The 18,805-nt window shown below is 34.1% G+C and overlaps 1 protein-coding gene across 1 annotated transcript in view; it reads right to left on the bottom strand.

Annotated features, from left to right (window-relative positions):
* Positions 1-18,232, bottom strand: part of LOC116159882 (homeobox protein invected-like) — a 58,045-nt gene extending 39,813 nt beyond the window's left edge. The window contains exon 1 of the mRNA XM_031472970.1: positions 17,215-18,232. Coding sequence (XP_031328830.1) covers positions 17,215-18,058 — 844 coding nt within the window. The 5' untranslated portion in view covers positions 18,059-18,232. The remainder of the gene's footprint in view (positions 1-17,214) is intronic.
* Positions 18,233-18,805: the final 573 nt, after the last annotated feature.

The raw sequence follows: 18,805 nt of genomic DNA, 5'->3' as shown, positions 1-18,805 counted from the left end.
GTTGATAATATTCCCATTGATTTACTGAAATGTCTGCAAGAAAAAAGAATCAAAGAAATTACATCTCTTTGAAGTAGAACCTACCAAAGTCGGCTGTGTTCCGAGGACTTTCTCTGTTCAGAAATGGTGGCCCTACTTTAAAGGCAAGGTACAAAAAAGTGTACAGAATATAGGACAGTATGCCTAGTGACACACATAGCAAAGATCTTATTGAAAATATTGAATAGAAGCGTAACAAAGTTGTGTAGGAGAATATAGTTTGGTTTCAAAAGAGGAATAGGCACGAGATATGCAACATCGGTAGTGAGAACGTTCGGCGAAAGATATTTGGAAAAATGAAAGACCTTCTGTGTAGGTTAGGTTTTGTTGACATGCTAAAAACATTCGATTTGGTACACTGGGAGAAACTCTTGGAGTTACTAAAGAGTAAAGGTGTCAACTGGAGAGAAAGACGACTACTAAGAAACTTATATATGAAATAAAAAACAGAAATCTGGGTTGGATGTAAAAAGAGGGATTGGTATGATATCGGAAGAGGAGTTAGGCAGAAATGCTGTTATTTTATATGTAGAACTTAGAAGACATGGCGGAAATATGTTAGAAATGGGGAAAACAAGCTATGAACCTCGGAGGGAAGAGGATTGTTAGTATAAGATCTACGAATGTCGAATAACATGATTGTATTTGTCGGGAGTGAAAAAGAACATTAGATATTGTTATAGAAAAGATAGATGAAATGAAAACATAGTATGGGCCTAAGAATTATTAAGAAAAAAACCAAAGTTATGAAAGTAGGGGTGCAGTAGGATTTAATAATAAGAGGAGAATTTTATGCAGTAAAGGGCAGTTAAGAAAGAGATTGGTAAAATGTTGGTATGGAGTGTTTTATGTGTACGGGTATAGACAAAACGTGGACCGGACAGCAAGGAAAAGAGATCGGCAAAGATCGGAAGCTTTTGAAATGTGAACTGCTTGTTGAAGACAGTAATCAACGGAACTGCACGAGGAGAATGAAAACTAGGAACAAGCAGAAGGAAATTGCTTGACGGTCTGAAGTCGCGAGAAGAAGGTTGTGTAAAGAGAAAAGCAGAGACTAGAGAGTTGTGGAGAAGAGCCATCATGGCTGCATTAGCAGAAAACCAATGATAAAATGTTGAAAAACAGACAACAAAGGCATAGCATATAAGTATAGCTAAAGGTGTAGGTATATTATTTCAGGTATAGAAAAATAGTCACCTTTGATATTAAATTAAATGTTCATAAAACTTTCTTTAAAAAACGCGCCTAATCGTACATGTTTCCCTACAGTACTTTCCCAAATTGAAGGTGTAGGTATAGGTACGGTATAGGTATACGCCCTGGTATACGCACTTTTATTGCTATATAGTGAGGTACAAAAGATGTTCGAAAAACTAATGCAGTTGATATACGTGCTATAAATGATGCAAATTTGAACAAAAGTATAAATGAAAATAACTGAACTCGAGCAGAGTGAGTACCCGCAATGAATGGTGATGAATCACCTGACAGCAGAAAATGCCAATGGAGCAGCCATTACAATGCATCGAAGCTTACTTTTCCCAGTTCACGTTAGAGCTTATGACGATCAAAGCGTACTCGCAAATTGTAAATGTAATAAATAACGATATAATTTTTGTTTGACCTGGAAACGGACCTAGGATTCGCATAATCAATTAGAGGCCCAATGCTTCTAGTTACTGTCACAAAGTGTTGAGATTTAAGGTTTCCAACTGAGTCGCAAACAAATGGTTCAAGTATACGGATGTTTATATACCTAAGTTATTGTGATCAGACTGGATGTTAGATGAGAAATCCATGAAAGTGGCAGCAGATAAACACATAATGCACCGTTCCCCGCGGTATTTGTTGAACTTATTAATTAAACATTTTTGGGAGAACACATTTCATATCGGCCGTGATGTCCGATCATAGACTACATGCTTGAACATGATCAAGACCAAGGGCCTTGGTGCTGATAGGGCAACTTTGTGAGTGTAAGGTTCGAAATCAAATTTAAAGCAAATATTGCACAGTCCATAAGGACATTTTTCTCCAGTGTTACCTAACATTTATTCATAATAATGCTATTTGAATATTTGAATTCTGGTGAGAATTTGTAATTTCTCTACGGGTGCATAATCCCCACAGCGGCAGTGTTCAGCACTGCACCATGCATAACTAAGTTACACTTTTGATGCTGAAATTGTAGTAATGCCAATTATTGACAAATGCAGAAAATTGTAACTTACATTAAATAAGGCCCTCTACTGTGGCAAAATAGTTTGGACCGCCGGCCGTCGTGTTATTCACTTTGCGGGCATTTGAAATAAATTGCGATCTCTTATATTAAATCACTATTATTAACGAATAATCACCATATACCGATGATCCGGTCACTCTAAATAGATAGACATATTCCCTAAATTAGTGTAATTATTTTAGGCCTAACGCAACCTTTATTTAACGTATCACCTACGTTAAGTGATTAACAGGCTCAGAAAGCTCGCTTTGGCTATTAAATATACTTAGTGTCATCTAATCGTAGAACTGAATCAGTAAACGTGACGAAGAACAATACATTTAAGCACCTAACTCATAATCCTATAGACCGAACGAATCCACCATAGGTATTTACTTACAAGAGGAAGCAAACAGCTGTAAACGTATTCCAAATTGTATCATTAATATTTGAAAATGACCAGGTTTAATATGAACTGACATCGAGTGCGCATTCGAAAGAAGCGATCTACTAATAACCAGAATTTGCGATGGTTTATGTAATTTCTTAAGGATGGCTCGCGCGAGCCGCGAACTCTTTCTTAGACCACCCAACACGAACACGATGCCATGAATGAATACGCCGTAGCAACCCACGGTCGCTGATGAATTGTGATCATTCTGATCTGACTTGACGGATCTTCCTCCAGCTTCTCGATACTTAATTTCAGAGATCATATCATTGCCAAGTTATTTTTAACTGGACTTATTTACAATTCGTACCTTTAATTACAGTTGCTGGTTATACCAACGGGCGAATACCAAAACCGTGTGGAACGCCTATTTTTCGACTAACACGCCAAGCGCAACGTAATTGTCATAATCGTGTAGCGGCGGCGTAACGATGGTTGATACTTAAAATATTAATTTCACGCTCGCTAATCCACAAATTTGGTATTAAGGGAGTTATCCTAAAGAAGCACAACAATAGCCGCATTTCATTTAGTAAAAAAGACTGCAGCGTATTAGGTAAAATTTTTAATGTTGAAAGGCCACCCACGCAAACAGTAAGGCATTTTAAGCGCCCTTAATTCCTTTATTCTATTCCAAAACACATATTACACAACTAATATACGAAAAGACCTCACAACTTCTCAATATTTATAGTACTTCAAACGTTTAAAGTCGTCGGAAACTAAAATAGAATTACGTTAATCCCACATGATAACTAGAACACACACATACTGACACATATTTATCTCAAAAAAGAAAAATATAAACGAAGAGATGACAAACATCTACAGTAGTTACGTTTGGTGGATATCTCAGTTTTCAATGCGCGCTTTAATTTATATTCCCGTAAAACACTTTTCGTTGAGGGTGCTCGACTACTTTACCACAAAAATCATTGTTAAGTCAATAAAACGGTTGTTTACAGAAGCCCATAAACGTCTTGTTAACGTTGAAGAAGTATTAGACACCCACGTAGGGTTGTTGCTATTTTATATCAACTGAAAAAATTGTGGCTCGTCAATCGTTACTGTAACTCCCAATTAGGTAATTTTTAACTGAAAATCAACATGCATAAATATTGTTAAATGTCCATAAAATTTCATATTCTTCTACTTCGGTGGTCCATTCGTTGTAATTAATAGATAAGATATTTCTTTAAAACAATGTAATACACATACCTAATGTTACTAATTCCATTGATTTTTAAAATGGGTATTTTTATCGTTGTAGGTAGTATAATTCGATGACATATTTGCAACGTTACATAAAGGCAATTACTATAAAAGAAAAGGAGTTATTGCTCAATCGTTTTATCATATTTTATAGATGAAATCCGTCAATTAGTGGTAAAATAATGATAAGTGCAGTACAATAAAAATATTACGTAATTGTTAGGGTTTTAATAAACTAAGGTTAGTGTAGTATCTATAATGAGGAAATAATTGCACTAATTTTCATAAGTATTAGGCCTACTAAGTTCGCAAATAATTGATGAAGAATGTCCCTTTGATCAATTAAACAACAGCGCTATAAATTGCTAATGACAAAAGTGAGCCACGTAAACGAAGTTCAAAAATAAACAACGTTCACGCGTCACTACTCGCATTGAAATCTAATTCTATTATTTCCCCCAAATAAAGTATTGACCCCAAGAATCAAATAAATTGCCATCCCGTGCAGAATTCTGGAATTTATGCATTAGATGCGTAAGGGTCTGAATTGTACCTCGATAAATTACGCCATAGAAAACGCATACATATGCCGTTTCGGCATTCACGTATTATTAGATAGATTAGCAGCGGTGTCGTTGTCTATACGTACAACTCATCCTTTTGTGTAAACGACAACACGACGCATTTGCGGGTCGCATTTAGTTAAACCCCGGGGACGTTTTAAACTCATAATGATTGTAATTCTACATCGAGATTTTCATTAGTTGTCTGTAAAAGTGCGCGGCTTTAATTTAATTGATTATTGTTTCGACGTTTAACTTGTTTTTTCGACATTCCGAACGTAGAGATATGCGATTTGTCCTCTGAGATTTAGTTATTATCTTTATCGTTCCTTTCACGAACCGTCAATTGTTCGCGAGAAACACCGGTGCGATGGTTTCCAAGGAAACCACCGAATTAAATACAACAATAAATAAACAAGAACAACTATTTCTAAATGCTGCTTACGCAATTCAGAACGAAAATTGGGAGATCTGGTAGCAAATTGCTATATTTTCTTAAGCGTTTCTTTATAAAGTTCATTTAATAAAAGTTTAATGACCGCCGGTCAGCGGTCTTTTGTATTTGACAAAAGTCTATAGCATTTGCACTGATATGTATTAAAATACTAGTCGATGATAATGCCAATAGTTTTGGCGTTTTGCCCAAATTCCACGGCTTTATATCTTGTTTCATTATAGTAAATAAAAATGAGCTACATCATGTGAAAATTGAATTCAGGCTTAACTATTGAAATTTCAGACTGTTGCAAAGGCATAATCAACCCTTTGCTTGAAGAGTAAATTATAGGTTATTGCATAATTGGTTTCAAAATCACGGAAGATAATTTTTTAGCCCACTCCAAAAATGAGGATACATTCTTTGTACCAGGATCCTAATTTTGTTCACTAATTTTATGTATCTGAAGATTTTATAAGTTTATACCAGTTTTCCATATCAGTTTAAAATTAAGAAAATTACCTAACCTTCTGGTTGCCAGGCAGCCAGACGCGTAAAAATATCTGATGCAATTACTTTGTCGCACTACAGGTTTCCCATACAGTGGAGTTATCCGAGCGGTATTAATTTTGTCCCTGACTACATTTTTGAAAAAGCATTGAACGTAATTACCTAATTACACGATAGTCTTTGAAGCTAGTTTCAAAGAAACAAAACCATTTATTTAATAATGATAATATTCTAATATTTGATAAAAATCATTACTAAATCTCGTTTAAAAAAATACTCACGGAATCAAATTTGGATGGTCTGATTATGAATTCACGTCTTGATCCTTTATCTCTTGGAAACTTATATTAAGTATCCTTAAAATAGCAACAGAACAACTTTTATACTAATTTAGTTGTCAATTTAAATGTGTACATCTTCTTTCAAGAAGTTGCATCCAAACTCGACAGAAATTCAATGTGTGCGCCAGTTCTTGTTGGGAATCTGATAATTGCGCCCATATTTCCAAAAAGAAAATTTAACAGGGGATCCGAGTCTATTGGAACAGAAAGATGCACCTCCGGCACATTATGCTCTAGCTATTAGTCAATGGCTTAATCGATTGTATCGTGGTAAATGGATCGGCACAGAGTTGTAACGAAGTTACTTACTTTCCGAATTGAAGTTCATACCTGAAGTTATGAACACACCGTATATTGTGCCGTCGACCAGCTCTTCTAAACACCCGGTAGCTATAAGCGTTTTAAAGAGGCGCTTCATGACGAAAGTGTTGTGTCGAAAGTATTTGTGTTGGGTCTAGGAGTTGAAGATACAAGCTAAAGGTAACTGATTTAATTTCTAAAGTCCAATGAAGACTCGGTATTAATTGGAATACCGATTCTGGAAATTAAGTGAGTGAAATTAACAGTAGCTAAATAAATGAGTTGCAGAAACCCGTCGAATTGAGCTGAGCTTTATCACAAAAGAAGCGCTCTTAAAAACTTGAATTTTTACACCGTCTCGTATTTTTATGACGTTTGTGTAGGAGGTAATTAATTAAAAAAGATTTATTTTATAGCATATTTTAAAAATATTCAAAATATTTTATTTCTTTCAACTTAAAAATCAACATTTCATTTTAATTTTACAAAAGTTACCGATATAGGAAATGTCATAAGGAAAGGGAACAAGACTAATATTCGAGAAAATAAAGCGCGTTAAAATAAGGGCGAGTGTTCAAGTAGATAAGAGTCGAAACGTTAGTGTTGCCGGTTCTAAACATCGTCGCTAAGGAGCATGAGGAAGGTACGCTCCGCTATATCTACGCATGTAGAAAAAATGCAGCCGAAGCTGAGTTCTCTGGGAGGCCGTTTCAATTTTTCAGATCGGTGATCAGACTATAAAAATTGAGTGGGCGAACGGAATTACTCAAACCTTTGAAGAGAATCTACGCAGGTCGTGCGGTGCATTTTGTGTATTGCGTATTTAATCCGTGGCCATACTGCGGAACATTAGTAACCATCCAACCATCTGAATCATGGGTTTGATCTGGATTCAAATTCATCAACCATCTTTCGAGATTCACTTTCAACGAGTACTGTGGAAAATGCGTTCCACCATTCAATTTTAAAACTCGCCGCTACCTTTTCAAAGGAGGAAATCAGCTGTTAGTAGGAGAATATTGTAAGTTAATTGAATTTTTATACTGCATCAAAATAGCAATCGACCGTTTTTGGGGGTTTTGTGGAGAAATTTGCACTTAAAGTTAGTCTAACGTTCCTGAAGAAATTAATATGACAGCCAAATCTTCATTTGTTTTAAGAAGTTGTTTTGGTCACATAAAATTAGGCGTCCTTCAGAAGGGTTTTTGTTATTTAAAACTAGACATGGGCAATCCCTATGTCCACTTTCAAATGACTTATAAGGTACATTTATCAGGTATGCTTTATTTTTAGTGAAAAATCCCTTTCCATACCTGCAGAATACTGAAAAGAATGTCGACAAAATGCCAGGAGATAGGATTTTATACAAGAAGTGCGAAATATGACAAAATCAATAACGGGGGATATTAACAGTAAACACAAACCGCGATTTTTTCATAGCTAACCCTTACCCTGGAAGTCTGCTTCCAGTCCGCGATACGTAGGTACCTAAAGAAGAAATGGCCCATATGTAAATCATTTACCTTTCCACGAAGGCACATTCGATAAATATATTTTTTTTGTGGCTCCCACGGACCATTTCCTGAACGGGCTGGGCGTGCTAATTTTCCTTATCTCTCTTAATAATGGCACTCCAGTCAATTATGGATTAAATAAAAAATAATTAAATAATGTGTCCGTCCGTCCGTTTGTCTGTGTGTCTGTCTGTGATGTAATCACTTTTGACTTGGGATTTTTGTAAAACAATAATAGGATGTAATGAACAGACCTCCACATCTTTGGGCAATGATTTTACTAATAGGCATTATTATTATTATTATTCATTAAAAAACTGATTCTATGCGGGTATAGTTGAAGCTGAATACCTATCAGAAGAAGACCTATAGGTTTGATCATTGAAATGGATAATAAGTAGGTAGTAAAGTAAGCACTAACAACTTTCATTAGCACTGTATGAACATAGTGGTCAAATAAAGTAGATGAAAATACGTTATCGATTAGACAAAGAAACAAAATAAATCACTATAAGATCGCTGGTAGAGCTAAACACCCTAAACCACGCACATTAGATTGTGGGGGGACTAAATGAAGCAAAAAGCTTTATAGGAATTTCTGTGTATAATATAATAAAGAAATAAATGTTCGTCGAAACGGTGAGCTACCGAAAACCGATGCAAAATAACTTCACTCAAACCTATTATTTATATCCCTACACCTGCAACTCAATCATATACATATAATTAGCCTGCATATGATAACATGAATGATAAACAAACTCTACTATTAAATAACGCTAAGAATTATTATGTATGGAGAAGTTTACACGAACATCTCGTATTAACCTAATCCGCGTTTTCACTTGCCTACCGTTGTTGATGCGTTGAATTCTTTTGGAGTAGGTATACAACTGGTAAAGTAAATGAAGTTCCAAAGGCGCCGATATAAGGATTTAAAAAATAATTCGATATCATTCTGTTTAGAACCACACGAAATGCATATTCATTATCGTCACTTGTTTAATGCTAATATACAAATGAAAATGGAAAATTGGCGTTTAATTTTGGTGGTTTGTTGTAATTTACAAAGATAGTATCTTATATGTTCTCTTTATAGTTGTGAAACGGTGCCGAAATTTCGTGCTAATTGTCCCTTTCCCTTGTATTTAGCTATAATAGTAAAATAAGTATTTTATACGGAACAAAAATACAAAATGCACGATATAAACCTAATTCTTTGAAGAAAATTTGCGTGAGAATGTTTTTTTTTCTAAACAACCAATTCGAAGTATACCTACTACGTTAACATTTAGGTACGATCGTTTCTCTCATACATCAAGATCATACACCTATACAAGCTGCCACGAATGTCATAATTGAGTAATTATATAATTCAAATTTTTTCTTTGAATATGTACCTATACGCATCGTTGCCTTATTTAATTAACGTTTTAACACATTTCATAAAGATAAAGAATTACATTTTCCCGCATACATATACAACTCTAATTAATTCATTATAATATAGCAGGTTAATCGTATATTCAAACAGCGGCTTATGGCACGGGAAATCTGATGGTCTCAAAATTAATTTTTAATATAACCTTACGTACCTATATACTTAGTTAGTTATTTATTGTACAGTGTGCCCTATTTTAGTATATTTTGGTTGAGACTGCAGTGTATCTCTGGTGTTTTGAAAGATGGCGACTTGCGGTTTCGAGACCCTGCGACACATGTTTTTGGGAAACTTTTAATACGTTTCTTTCTGAAATACAGAGTGAAAACGAAAAGTGTGACTTTTTGATATGGTATCGTATCTTACGAACCATACAAGGAAAAAGGTAAAAACTACCTATTTTAGATATTATTACGCACCGTTTCTGAGATTTGACGAAAAGTTGGTATTTTTTAAATGCAACATCCTAGGTACCTACATACATATCTTAACGTCCATTTTTTGTATTCTTTTTCCTGATTACATTGATGTATCTCAACCTATATTTATTTTATATATAACTACATATTATATCGGGTGGTGACTTGAACAACGCGCCATAGAAATTTCAATAGTAATTGCTTCATTTCTGATTACTGGTTTCCTAATTATTTTAAAGATAAAGTCTATTTAGATTTTTTGTAGAGAAAAAAATTACGAATCCATGAAAAACCAAGAAATTGGATAACTAAAAACTGGCGCTTTTAAGAAAATTAATCTTTATTTGTCATTCCACCAATCCTTGGCCATTAGTGGTGCCATGGCAGTTTGAGATCAAACAAAACTAACTAATGGCAAATGCAGGCGATCAACCGCGACAGTTCGTATCTTCTTTTCTCTAAAAAAAAACCTAAATAGACTTTTCTGAAATAATTAGGGGAGCCAATAATCGGAAATTAAGAAATTAGTATTGAAATCCCCATATGGTGTGTTCGTCAAGTTATAACCACCCCGTATATTATATCACATTTGTCAAAATTTTGAAATTACATGCTTCTACAGTCAGCCATTTCTGTTGATTGGTATTTGCTGCTTTAGTTACCATAGATACAATAAACATAACAAAATCTCCACGATATGACCTACTATTTAAGAAACGGTAAAAAATAAGGTTTATTCATTTTCATGGTTAAAATAAAAAAAATATACCTAGGTGTAATGAATTAATATAATCGAAAAAATAATGCAAAAAAATTAACGCTAAGATATACAGGCTGTTGCATTTAAAAATACCAACTTTGTGTCAAATCTCAGAAACGGCGGTCTAAAATTTTTGTTTGATAACGCCACTGGATTCTACGTAAGAATATCTAAAATAGTCAATGTTTACCTTATTTCTAGCTTCCATGAGTAGTAAAATATGATAATATCCCAAAAAGTCAATCGCTTCCTTTGCACCTTGTATCTCAGAAACAAAGGTGGCTTTAATAGCGGCGGAGATACACTGAGTCTCTAACAAATAGGACACACGATACATACAATTACCGGTTACTATTTACTGCATTGGTTTAAATAAATCCACCAGAAAAGTTTATAAATTTGAAATGAATACTCACACAGTTAGTATCATTATTTAACTTTGTTTGCGTAATTTTCGAAAAAAGATGCTACCTACTTATAGTAATAGAGGCGTGCATTTTTGAAAGACCGTAAATTATCTCATTAGTTACATTTAAAAAACGCATAAAAATATTTACGTTCCCTCCACAAAGTAAAATGGACAGCACAGTTTCAAAAGTTTGACTGCAATTTTTTACCAAATGAAAGATAAATGTAGGTAACTTGTTTGAAGAACTTGTCTAATGGTAAATTTTATTCCAAAAGAGTCCCACTCAATATTTGCTTACAATTGTTGGTTTTTGAAAAAAGCGTGCCAGCAATGAAACATGAAAATAATGCGAGTAGTTTGAGTGTAATGATTTTTACTATAAGGTGACGAGCACATTATAAAAAATCGGAAATTTTATGCTAAAATCTGTGTTTTAGTCCCGAGGGTGCAGATTGTTGGTCGACACGTAGAAACGGAAGAAAAAGTGACACTTTAGTCCCTTAAATAAATGACAAATGACAAACTACTCTTTCAAAGCTATATAGTCTCAAAAATCTACAAAAACAGAACGTATAGATACCTACTAAATTTCGATTGGAGCAGAGACAGTTTCGATTTTTCTAAAATGCCAGAACTTTTGGTATCTGACTAATAGAGTACCTACCTACATTTACAAATTTCAAAAAAACTTTATTGTTTAATTCCAGTTTTCTGTACTAACTTTCCCAGACTAAAAAAATGAATTTTTAATACATATGTAAAGCAAGAGTTCCTATTTACTGCAAGGATATTATCTGAAAAAAGTCCAATGCCATTGTGGCGCTTCAAAATGGAAATTTGGTAAATTTTTAATGGAACGTACATCAACATATTACACATTTTTGAAATCCGAAAGAAAAGATCTATTCAATTTTTATTAAATACTAGCTGCTCGACCCGGCTTCGCACGGGTGTTTATAATTTTCGTATTCGTAGTTACGTGTTGGGATGGATGTGTATGGTGTTGGTTACAGAAAAAATAATACCTTAAAATTTGCATTGAAACCCCTTTCGCGAATTATATTTGCACCAAAAAATGATGTCATTTGGAATACATATCAGTTATAATGTTGAATATTCTCTAAGAAATGCTTCGATAGAGGGTTTTGCCCTGAAAGAAGTAATGAATTCAGTGGTCAGGTGGCGTTGTAAGTGCGGTAATTTGACCTTTCTACTGGCACAATATAATCCTGCTGGTTCTAGTCGAAACCTCAAAAGCGGAAGGAATTCTGTGGAGTATTGGACTCTTTTTGAAGACACTCGGGTTTACATTAGAACCTAGAACTGCCGTTTTCTTGTTCCCAAAAAATACTTGCCCCTTTTTGAGCACCGTTGGAAGATTTTTAATACAACGTTTTGTTTCGGAGAAATTATAACAAACTGTACTTTTTTATATGGCCCGTGGAAAAAGTACACACTGTATTTAGTAGCACTTTTGATTACGAATACAACTATATACGTCACACAAATAAAAACAAAAGTTGGAAATTGTTGGTTTCAACAGGATGGTGCATCTACTCACAACATCTTAATCGTGCAAGTATACGTATCTAACATTTTTTCTATTTTCCAGGAATTGATCCGCGATAGGTATGCTCGCAAGTTGTGCGCGGGTGCTGTCTTGTAGAGTTCAAAAAGTGGCACTGAGAAAGTATCTTTTGTCTTTCTTGTTGAATATGTTCAAATAACACCAGCAAAAAATAAACATAAGATCGGTAAGTTTCACTTTTTCTGTCATATCTTCGGAAGTAATCGGAATTTTTTTTGTTTTCTCTAAAGCACGATAATAATGGTTTAATTGCGCATCTTTTCTCTAATTTGACCATCATCGTATCTTCTATGGTTTCGATCTCCATGATAGACATCCTTATCTTGGACACTCTTTCCAAGCGAGAGAAAGCCCGTACCAATGAGTACCTCGTCGTAGCTACTGTAGTAAATCTTAAATTACTTCTTAAACCTTTCTTTTGTTATATAGAAACCTTCCCGGGCATACCTCCAACTATTCCCCAAAGTTTCATCGCAATCGGATGAACGGTTTAGGCAGGCATAAGGGACATACAAACATACAAACATTCATTTTTATTTATATAGATACTAACTTACTAACTTTTCCAATATTCATTTGTTTTTTACTGTTGTATTTAAAGTTCTTCTCTTATAACACACCCACGGGCGCTGTTTAAATATACGGAAACCCCTGTACCTATCTAACGAGATTTTGCAATTCATAGTAACTATTTCATATTCGATTTTTTTTAGCTTAGGTAATATATTCATTAGCGAGTGAGCTTAAGAGGAAAGATCCAGTTATAATAAAGAATCTTGAAGTACAAAATCAGTTAAAAAAACTGGGTATGCTCAAATAGATGTAAAAACTTTCTTTGACTCCAAAGAAAAATGTTATTAATATAGGTACATGCGAGTAAAAGTTGTTCCTTTTTAATCTTTTGAAAACGTGCAATAGTAGGAGTGATTTTTTTTATTTTTCGTTATTTTATTAATCTTTCCATAACCAATTATATGATAGGTATACCTAAAGTGTGTCCCTCGATTGTTTGGTCGCCTCTTGTAAAAGAGAAAAACGAATTGATATTTGAACTTTTGAGGATCAGCCCTGCTTGGTTGGAAACTAATTTGTGACATAATTTTCATTTCGGATAATCAAGGGTGCCTTTGAAATGAAAAAACCGTTTTTTGCATACCCAGGAAGGTGTTCTTTTGGGACGAGATTTCCAAAAATGTTACATTAAAAATATAGTTGTTCAGAATGAAAAATTGAGTAAACGTGCAAAATTTCAAAATCGTAGATCTATTTTGAATTTTTTGTTTTTTTTTTATTTTTTAACTCGATCGGAAAACGAAAAAAAAATGTTACTTAAAAAACTGTTAAAAATAGAATGTAATGACCGTGTAGCAAATTTGAAGCCGATAGGAACATTCTGTTGATGTAGCGCTCCATTTTAATAATTTTTAATTTTCAAATATAATTGATTCTTATATTCATATATTACCAAACCTTTTATACAGAGTGTAACATCTAGCAACAATATCAAAATGATTGCAAAAACACCGACCACAGTTACGTTTTAAATCATCAATGACCCGCAATTTGATTTTGATAGGATCTGCTTCATTCACCGATCACCGATGTATCACAAAGTTGTACAATTTATTGGAATTTTTTATTTAAATAAATCATGCACAAGAAAAATTTCTCTGACAGCTTTGTTTTTTAGGTTTGCCAAACACGATCAATTTTATTAAACTCTAAACTTATGATACATTGTCGGATTTGATTACGTACAAAATAATTCCCTACAGGAAATACACTTTCATATATAATAGCGCATTTAAATTATAGCTATTTTTTGATATTTTTTCAGCCTATTCACGCAAAACTTTCAAGTTACAGCGTCTCTTAAGACACAAAGGATTTAAAATGTGCACAGTGTGATTGTACAACGAACTACGGTACCTGCTCGAGACGTAGGAAGGTGAAAGATCAGCATCCTCACTATTAATATTTTATTAATTGTACTTATTAATGCGTTACGGGAGTAAGTTGGCTCCAGCTGCGCATAGCCAGCTGTAACCTTCTTACGTGCCGGTACCAGTACAAAGCAAAGTCAAGGCATGTTATAACTCACACTTTAAAAAATGTAAATTGTGCACAGTGTGATTTTGTAACATATCACCACCATGTGCTGAACTTCCATCTCTTAACTCGCATAAGTAAACTCAAAGGATTTCAAACTCGCGAAAGTTTCTGAGTTATAGTAGAACACTTTCCGAAATTCCCACAGCAACGGGAACAGGATTTTGTGTTTTACAGTCTAATAGAGACTTGATATTTAGAACGTAGGTTTCTCTGAAGGTGTTAAACAGGGAAAAATGGTAACGAGGCACAGAAAGAATCGGGATTTCTCAAAGGCGGTACTACGTTCTTCGGGACTGCTAGTATCTAAATAATAGACAAATTATCAATATCATTGTCATTGTCTCTGTCAATTAAATGATAAGTAGGGACTTATACCTATGCATGAAAATGCGTCAAAAATGCACATATGTATAGGTATGTACAAAAAATATAGCAAAAAAAGATATGCATAAAAAATTAAATAATATGCACAAACAATTATTGAAATTTCTTTAATCCAAACTATTTAAACATAAGCTGTATTAAAACAATTAATGATTAAGTATTGTTCCAAGTGGTCCATCTTAAAATTTGTGCCCCTATTATAGGTACTTAGGAGTACGTGGTTATACACACAAACATCTTTCCGTATCGACACTAGTTGCGAGTAGTATCTACATTTTCCCTAGCCAACACCTGTGCCACCTTTTTTAGTTCGTTAAACCCTTCATTTTTAAATAAAATGTCATCTAGTTTTTTTTTTGTATTAGGTAATTGTAGCTTATTGGCTTCTTGTCACTGAAAGACGGAAACAAAAGTAAAACTGCCAGCTAACACAAATAATTATGTCGAGATTGCACGGGTACCTACCTACCTACCCTTTAAAAATAAAAAAAATTGCAAATACGTTGTACAACCCTCCAAAAAAATCATTCAACATAATAGGTATAGGTATGTAAAACGTCCAAAATATTTATTTCCTCGGATTGATATACCTACCTAATGGTCAATCGTTTTGTTTCAGGTCTCTTATCAAACTTCCACTGGACACGCGTTTTTACTGTAGGTACCTAAAGAAGGCACTTTTACGGGACGGACCTATCTCTTGATATATAGGTACCACTAGTAATTTATCTAACGCTTCCTACATTCAGTGATAATTACCAAAAACATGACTTAATCCTACACTAAAATATTTAATGTAATAAGCAAAGGTTATTAAACCCCTTTCGCCCTCAAAACGTATTGGTATATAATTAAAATCTAAATTTCAATCGAAAGGATATAGGTATATGGATTAGCTGATATGCATGTACCAATAGGTAGATGCCTAAATATTATCTGAAATTATATAGCAGGTATAGGTAAAGTATACTGCGAGTATAGTATAGGTGTAGGTACCTACCTATAGTTTTGTGTTAAATTTTTTTTTATGTTGCTATATATTAATAACATCCCTATATATATGGTACCCACACTACCTCCTCTTCGTTTAGAAATTCAATGCCTTAGAGGCATAATTTAGCGAAAATGGTAAAAGGCGTTGTATATAAGTAAGTATATGTACCTACAATAATTGTCCATATATGACCTTTATATTTAAAAGAACATGGCGAATTCCAAAAAATTTAAGAGAATATAAAAATGTTATTTAAGTTCTTATTTTAGGTATTTCTATGTCGGTTTTAAGATTATTTACGGTTTTGAAAATTTAAAAATATATCTTTGTTTATACTCAACCCAAGTCACTTGATATGATTATTAAAAACAGATGCAGCGATTACATTCGGCATAAAGAATGTTTACTTAAGTATCAGATTAATTTAGGTTAAATTTACAGCCAAATACTTAAAATAAGAAACGGCCCTTTGGAGCATTAAATTATTCAGGATTTATACTGTTACAAATTGGTTCAAATTAATTACCACTTGTACGTTATACACATTTAGTTTAGAAATGTATAGCCGAATACGTTAAATTCCGTTCTAAATTGCGCGATTAAGCGTTATTAATATTAGGTGTTATAGAGGCTATACTTAAAAAATTCTCCTTTCAAGAATCAGCTTTAATTTGTCATCGTAAGAATCTCGATTAAATTGCAACTAATTTAAATTAATTAATCAAAACAACTAACACGCCCAATAACAGTACAAGTTAATCTTAAACTTGTAGTCATGAATATGCTAATTGTAATCTATTTATAAGTATATAGTTATCAACATGTAGAGGTAAATAAATAATTAAACTTAAAATCTCTATAAGTAATTGTAAGATAAATTTCGCGAATCTTTCAATTAAGCTGGGATTTCTTGTAAGTAAATAGTATTTTTATTCAATATGCACTTGGGAATATGAAGAGGTTCCATAATTGTGCCCATTTAAAACTTTAAATTGGGACCTAATTGTTTAATTACGAAAAAATTAGCATGTTGCAGTGAAATTAACAATCTCATGATTGTTATAATTTATTACTTATGCCAATTATCTGGATAAATGAAAATTAAGATTTTAATTTCTTTCTCTAGGTGCTGTCGGGGTATTTAAATAAGTTTTTTATTTATACGGTTAATGAACGCGCTGCAGAGTAATTACGTTATAAATGTGTATTGTTTTCTTCACGATTCGTATATATTTTGCATATTGAAGATTTCTAAATAGTGGTGGAGCACAATTGCGCCGGACATATCACTAATTAGGTGCCTAACTGACAGTAATTTAAAAAATCCGTGACGGTTATACACTATAGGTAGGTAATAAAAAATGATTATATGCATCTTGTTAGCCCTAATGAGATGAAACGTTGTGTTATGTAAAAAAGTCGAGATAAAAATCTTCAAACGGCGGTCTATTACTATTTGCGCGCTCTTTTTGAACTAAAGTAACGTCCTACAGTTACCTATTAAAGGATGTAAAATTTACCTGAGCTTGGCCGATCGCTGTATCTCGTGCAGTAAACCCATGCAGGCCACAACATCGGTTGATTATTTGTCGAAACCGCCTCTGAATTCTTCCCAACGGTGTTCGACGCGTCATTTTTACACAAATCAACTGGGTCAGTTTTGTTAGCGTCGTCATTGATAGGAGGAATGACAACCTTCCTCGGTTTCGCCTTTTTGATGTTTATAGGGTCCGTAATTCTTCTACCGAAATCGGCTTTCAGTATATTGTCTATGGAAAACTTTAACGAGCCGTTATTCACCTCGATATTGTTGGCCGATTTTATTCCGTTCGGTCGAAAGAAGAACGTCTCCGACTTTGGACTTTGATTCGATTCTGGCGAGTCGGGACTCGATAAACTTAACCTAGGACTAATTGGTGAACATAAATTTGGTCTAAAGATTGGGCTAACAAATTCGGAAGGTGATGTTGGATTCGACTTTTCTGACAGACAGTCAGAATTTCTATACATATAACTTGGAGTCGGCGATTCTGACACGGATTTCGTACTCGCCGGGCTAAGTATGTGGCTTAAAGGACTAGAAGGGCTTCGACATTCCTTGACTTGATCTAATGTGCTGTTACTTATTTGCGAAATTGCGTTTAGGTGACTTTCGATGTTTTTGAATGAGAGGTTTTCCCCGTGCGGGTTTTCGTTGCCGACGGATAGAATCGTGTCATTGCTACTGCAGCTGTTTTCGTCTAGGTGCGATGATGATTCGCCGTCGAAATTGTGCGAAACGTCGTTAGAGTCGATCGATCCTTCTCCGTTTTCCAGATTTTGACGTGCGAAACTCGCTACCAAATTCGTTGCGACGGTTGTCATCTTCGCTTTAGTTTATACACGTTTCTTTATTATTTTATCCTACATTTCACGTCACGTCACTCTCACGTCACAAAATCACTAACAATGTTTTTATAAATTTAACCAGTTAAAGGGAGGTTGTACTTCTGTGATTCGATGTGTTCGACACGAGTTTTCACGATGTTCTGAGCTTTAGGTACATTTCAAAGGCGGAGTTTCCGGATAAAGGCGTACCGGATTAGGGGGAAAGTCGTCTGCGTAAGCGAATCAAAGTCTCTGGAAACGAATGATCTGGTTGTTTTTGACGTGTTTTATATGGATTATTTATAATCCCAACCACAAAGTGGGAGATTATGCAGACTGTTTGTGTGTGCATGTAGCACACATGATCATATTCATACCTATTGTTATTTATCGTCTTGCTTAACTGGATTGAGTATTTTTTAGAGTGATGTCTTGTTTTCTTCTCAAACTCTATAATCGAGCTTTAACACTTTACTCATTGATCTGAAAACTGAACCTTTTAATTGAAAGACAGGCGCGTATATTGGGCATACTCACATCAGTTTAGCGAATGTTATAAGCAAAACCATTAAAAGCAGGATGCACTACGTTTTAATTACTTATAGAGAGAAAAACTCTTAAATTAGGCGCATAACACTTACAAACAATTAAGTTTCATAGGCTATCTTTCATATTAACTTAATTTTAGAGTTATTGTTTTCTTTTTAATAAATTTGAAATTCAAACATTAATTTAAATAATTAA

Source organism: Photinus pyralis, unplaced genomic scaffold (assembly GCF_008802855.1).
Source record: "Photinus pyralis isolate 1611_PpyrPB1 unplaced genomic scaffold, Ppyr1.3 Ppyr1.4_LG1, whole genome shotgun sequence".
Lineage (NCBI taxonomy): Eukaryota > Metazoa > Arthropoda > Insecta > Coleoptera > Lampyridae > Photinus > Photinus pyralis.
The sequence above is the reverse complement of the archived record's forward strand: the minus strand, read 5'-3'. Positions and strand labels throughout refer to the sequence as shown.